Source organism: Trichoplusia ni, unplaced genomic scaffold, assembly GCF_003590095.1.
Source record: "Trichoplusia ni isolate ovarian cell line Hi5 unplaced genomic scaffold, tn1 tig00003979, whole genome shotgun sequence".
NCBI classification, from domain to species: Eukaryota; Metazoa; Arthropoda; class Insecta; order Lepidoptera; family Noctuidae; genus Trichoplusia; species Trichoplusia ni.
Window position 1 is genome coordinate 1 of NW_020800484.1, and position 5,618 is coordinate 5,618.

Sequence of the window (5,618 nt, forward strand, 5' to 3'; positions counted from 1 at the left end):
ACACAGCTTCTGAAGAACTTATATATCTGCCTGACTGAAAATCTTGTAACTTCATCATGTTCATTTCTCAAAGCAAATGTAGCTTGGTCACTGCCCTTATTAATATACTTACAAATATATTTTATTGACTCTACACTATTACACATTTCAACATTTATGTGAGCTTGAAATGCTCTGGACAACACAGGAGAATACGAACGACCCACCTATTATCTAAAGTAAACTTGTTGTCCAGACACTCGCTTTCAACAGTAAAAACCATCATTATCTCTTGAACGCGACGATATAATGGGTATCATCATGTCCTGTTACAGTTGCCATCCACTAAGGCTTTTGGATATCTTTTAGTGCAACGACCGTCTTGCATGCAAGGAGAAATTCCCGTTAAACGAACCACATGGACCATGTATCATATGAGTTTTTAACAATGTCGTATAACACGGATCTGCAATCGGACTTGGAATTTCAGCACTGATTAAACTGTCTACATCATTAGGTCGAACCTTATCTTTTAACCAAAGCAGGATATGTGCGTGAGGTAAGCCGCGTTTTTGCCATTCAATACTATACATATAACACAATACTTCTCCAAAAAATTTTATCTTTGGTAAGTAGATCTATCATTGATTTTAATTTTAAATGAAAAACTCTTGCTATGATATCATGGCGGTCATGCGGTGCTTGACCCTCAAAGAAGCTCCCGAGTAATTTCATCCCACTTAGGATTGGTAGTTACAGTAATAAATAAGTCGGGACGTCCATATTTTCTTACGTAAAAAAAGCATCTTGAGTACGTTCTGTTATGAGGATTCCCGAATTTCGGTTTTTAAAAAACAAAGAAATAAAACTTAGATGAATATTGAAGGACACTTTAATTACTTTAGGACTCGGTAAATAGGGCAAGTGTCACGCGCGGATGATGGAATCGAACTGTCGCAAAGAGAGCGTCTTATTATTATGAACTATCAAAAGTGCTGACAAGGGATATAGAAAGAGCCGTTGGGCACTATCATATACATTACATATATATAACAGCCCCCAGGGTTTTGACTAAACTTATCCTTAAAAGGTTAAGTTTATGCAAGGGATTTACGGATTTTAGGTGCGGAAATGTCGGAAGAACTAGCAGCAACTTCTGTAAGCTCTTCAGCTTTTTCCGTATTACATTTGAAAGCTTGTCTATTTAAGAGGCGATGACAAATGCCCGATTTTATAAACTTACAAAATAGTACAAGAATATATATTACAATAATAACAGATATAATTATTGTTACATAGGAATAATATTCACCATATAAAACAATATGTGGTTTTTCAATTAATTTGTCAAGGTTATTGACAATGCGGCTGGTTTCCAAATTTCGTCGTGACGTTATAGAATCAAGGTTAATATTAGTAAGATTTAAAACGGGAATTTGAGGCTTAAGTTTCGATAATGTTTCTGAATTACAACAAGAGTCATTTACTAGATTAAAGTTAATTTTAATTGTTTGGACTTTAATTGTTTTGTAATATTTGGGTATTAACCTTGAGTCTTTATAAAAGGCTATACAATACGGAGGTAAGTTTATCATGCCTGTGCCTGATATGATAACTTCAGTATTGGAAGCTTTACAGTCTATGGACAATTTGGAAGGGTTTGTAATAACATATAACCATGTATTGTTAGACAACGTTTGCCAAATATCTAGTTGGCCTTGAATGAATTGGGTCTTACAATTACTAGGCACAGATTTTAATGCTTTTGAGATTATATCCGATTCGCAGATCGGAGTCCTGGCACACGAGTAAGTATCTAGGTTGTCACATATATAGTACTGGTTATTTATTGTCTTACAGCTACTTAGATTATCTAATTTACTATAATATGATCTATCTCTGTTAATAGCTAGATATTTAGTAGAGGGAATGATCATAGTATAAGTATCATGGGTTACAGAAACTGGATAAGGTATGTTATGATATAAATCATAGCTCCTGGAATTTACTAAAGGTATTTTTAAGGCAAATACAACTTTGTTATTATTATAATAACTCGCAATTTCTGAAACATTCATTAAAGTGTGTATATTTTCTAAAGTTAAACTTAAAGGAAATTGATGATTATCAGCTAAAAACCTATAATTATTAACAAGCTCTGTAAATAGCTGTTTTGGACTTATAATAGAAGGATACAAAATATTTAATTTACTAAACATAATAGCGTTTACAGTGTCTTCTAGTTTAAAAGATAAAGTTAGGAGACTACTTTCTAATAAATTTAACATTCCATTGAATTTAGTTTTTAATATTAATTTATCAGCTAACAAGGTCAAGTTCTTTTGGAATAAAGCTATGTCATCAATAGCATCATTTAATCTCTGCTCGTTGACACTAATTTTATTTACTGAGTCTTCTATTGAAGAGAGTGTTGAAGTAGTTACTAATATATTTTGTTTGACTAATTCGGATAATTTAGATTGATCTTTCTCTATTAATTGAATAGCGTTACTATAATTTATTGCGTCGTCTTCGTTCATAGTACCAAATAGATTTTTGAATAGGGTGCCAATACCCCCAAACCAGGCTGAACGTTTAGACCTTGATTCAATTAAGTGAGAAATAGAATCGTAATCTCGAATAATGTCGTTGTATCTTATTGATAACGGCTGGTGCAAATTAAGACACTCGATATCGGTATACAGAGCAGTCTGCTTACATAGGAACTTAGAAGTGCCTATCACACCGTTAAGATTCTTAATATGCGGTTGAATAAATGAAATATCTATTGGAATTAGTACGCTAAGGAAACCGTCTATCATTTTTAATGACCCAATGGGGTCAAAATATATGCCGGAAGCATTCGTGGAACTTGTGATGAACATTGCTTTTGCGGAAGACAGAGAACTGTAAAGGAATAATTAAGAGTTAAACTAAGACTAACTAAACTTAAATATTACGTTAAGTTAAAACAAGCTTAAAGTGATTATGACACGGTGTCACGGCGATGAGCTAATTTTATTTCATCAAAATGATGGGACACGTGTCGTCTATTTATTAATAGCGTTACACTATTTCTACCATTAACCTTAATAATTTTATAAGGGCCTTTCCAGACCGGAGATAGAGCCTTACGCATACGGAGGTGATTTTTAAGGTACACATAGTCACCAGCATGGTAACTTACAGGTCTTGTGCGGGCATCGTAATAGGCTTTGGAAGACTCTTTCGACTTCTTTATAAATTCGACGGCTTTATCACGCGTGCATTTAAGGCGATGTTGAAGCATCTTAATATAGTCCGGATACGAGGCATTCGTGTTAGGTTCATATATGGAATTAGGAAGGATTGGTTTATGACCGAAAATCAACTCGTAGGGAGTGAAATTTGTTGTTGAATGTATAGATGTATTATAGGCGAGCATAGCAGTATATACATATTTTGGCCAATTGTCTTGGTTTTCAGATATGTAAGATTTAAGGTACTCTTTTAAGGTGGAATGGCTTCTTTCCAGAGCGCCTTGTGTCTGTGGATGGTATGGAGATGACCACAGCTGTTTAATCTTTAGAAATTTGCAGGTTTCTTTAAATAGCTCTGCTGTAAAATTTGTGCCTTGATCAGTAAGGATAGTTTTTGGTATGCCAAACAAAGAAATAAAGTGAATCAGGCAGTCGCTGGTTTCTTCGGCGGTAGTACTTCGAATTGGATATGCTATTGAATATTTAGTTAGGTCGTCCTGAAGTGTTAGAATATATTTAATTTTGGCTGTGCCGGATTCAGGAAGAGGACCAACTATATCAAGAGACATTCTTTCAAAGGGGGCAGTGGAGGTGCTAGTTATCTGCATGGGTGCACGGTTAATTTTCCTAAGAGCTTTGTTGGTCTGACAAGAATTACACTTTTTTACATAATCTTCTATTTCCGTCCTCATATTCTTCCAAAAATACTGCTCTCGAATTTTATTAAACATTCTATTTGCACCAAGGTGCCCAGCGACAGGAATATCATGATTCTCACGGAGAATTTTCTGAACTTCAGAAGGACTAGGATAATATATTTTATTGCGATACACCTGAATTTGAATTGATGTATTGTGAAAGAGGTGAGCTAGCATATTATAAATTTTAATATATGTATGTTTATCAAATGGATTTTTGAAGTCAGTAATACTTATTTTATGAATAGCCTCGTTAAGAGACATTAGGTGATTACGTAGATTCTTTAAGGATTCGAAGATATCACTATAGGTACAATTGTCAAAGTGGTGTACTTTAATAAATAGGAAATAGTAGGTTTTATCAGCGACCAATAATGGTTTATAGGAATGTAGGGTTCTCTCTGAATTCATAAACGACTCGGAATCTGGCGAATTTGATAAGATTTCTTGGACGTAGGGAATAGATTCGTCTAGATCAAGCGATGTAGGTATTACTAAGACGTTATTCTGAGTTTTTAGTAGGCTATCGTTGAACTCGGAAATCACTGTGTCATACGTTACAGTCCGAGGAACTTTCAGGAATTTTGAGTAAGTATCAGGTGAATTTAAAGGCAGAGACTGCGTTCCGGGAACTTGGTTAGCGGAAGGCTGTAATTCATTTTCCCTTTCTATGTTTGGATTTTCGTTTAAAACTTCTGGAGAGGGACTCAGGATTTCGTCAGGAATTAGAGGATCTGGTAAATTCATAGGACTTGGAATATTTAAAGGACTGAAGTCACCTACTTCTGCATTGAAAGGGCTAATGTCTAATGGACCTAAATCTATAAGCTCAGTATCAGGATCTGCAGGATATGCAGGGTTGACAGGATAACGAGAAAGAGCATCAGCTGCTGAATTTAGCTTACCTTTTCGGTAGACTATTTCGTATTCAAATTCTTGAAGTTGGAGACGCCAACGTTGCAATTTACTGCTCGGGTCAGTGTGGTTGAAAAGCCATTTTAAAGGACGATGGTCAGTTATGATCATAAATTTACGACCAAACAGGTACGGTCTAAAGGTTTTGCAGCCCCATACTATAGCCAATAATTCCTTTTCAGTTGTGCTATAGTTGATTTCGCATTTGTTCAAGGTTCTAGACGCATAGGCTACGGGATGGTCTTTGCCAACTGGCCCTTGAGACAGGATAGCAGAGATTGCATAGTTACTTGCATCACAAGTAAGGTTAAAGGATTTTGTGAAATCGGGATAAATAAGGACTGGAGCGCTAGTCAGCTTATCTTTAAGCGTTTCAAAAGCTAACTGTTGTTCATTTGTCCAAACAAATGATACATTTTTCTTAAGAAGAGAGGAGAGTGGCTTCGATAATTTTGAAAATTCAGGGATAAAACGTCTGTAGTAAGATATAAGACCTAAAAATGATTTTATATCTTTCGGACACTTTGGAACTGGGAATTCTTGAACAGATTTAACTTTATTTGGATCAGGTTTTAGGCCATTTTCTGTTATAATGTGTCCTAGATAGCCGACTTCTTTTCTTAAGAATTCACATTTATCTGGTTGCAATTTCAAGTTAAAACTACGAAGTTTTTGAAAAACTGCTGTCAAATTTTGAATATGACTATTTAAATCATGTGAATAAACGACAATATCGTCTAGATAAACAAAACATCTTTCGCCTTGAAGGCCTGTTAAGACATTATTC

At 35.0% G+C, this 5,618-nt stretch overlaps 1 protein-coding gene across 1 annotated transcript; it reads right to left on the reverse strand.

Annotated features, from left to right (window-relative positions):
• Positions 1-960: 960 nt before the first annotated feature.
• On the reverse strand, positions 961-2,886 carry LOC113508154. The gene has a single exon (XM_026891114.1). It carries the CDS (start codon positions 2,862-2,864, stop codon positions 1,077-1,079), a length of 1,788 nt encoding a protein of 595 aa, XP_026746915.1. The 5' UTR covers positions 2,865-2,886; the 3' UTR covers positions 961-1,076.
• Positions 2,887-5,618: the final 2,732 nt, after the last annotated feature.

What these genes read in the sequence shown, in the direction of transcription:
- LOC113508154 (XM_026891114.1), bottom strand. Translation starts at nt 2,864, where the DNA reads ATGTTCATCACAAGTTCCACGAATGCTTCCGGCATATATTTTGACCCC.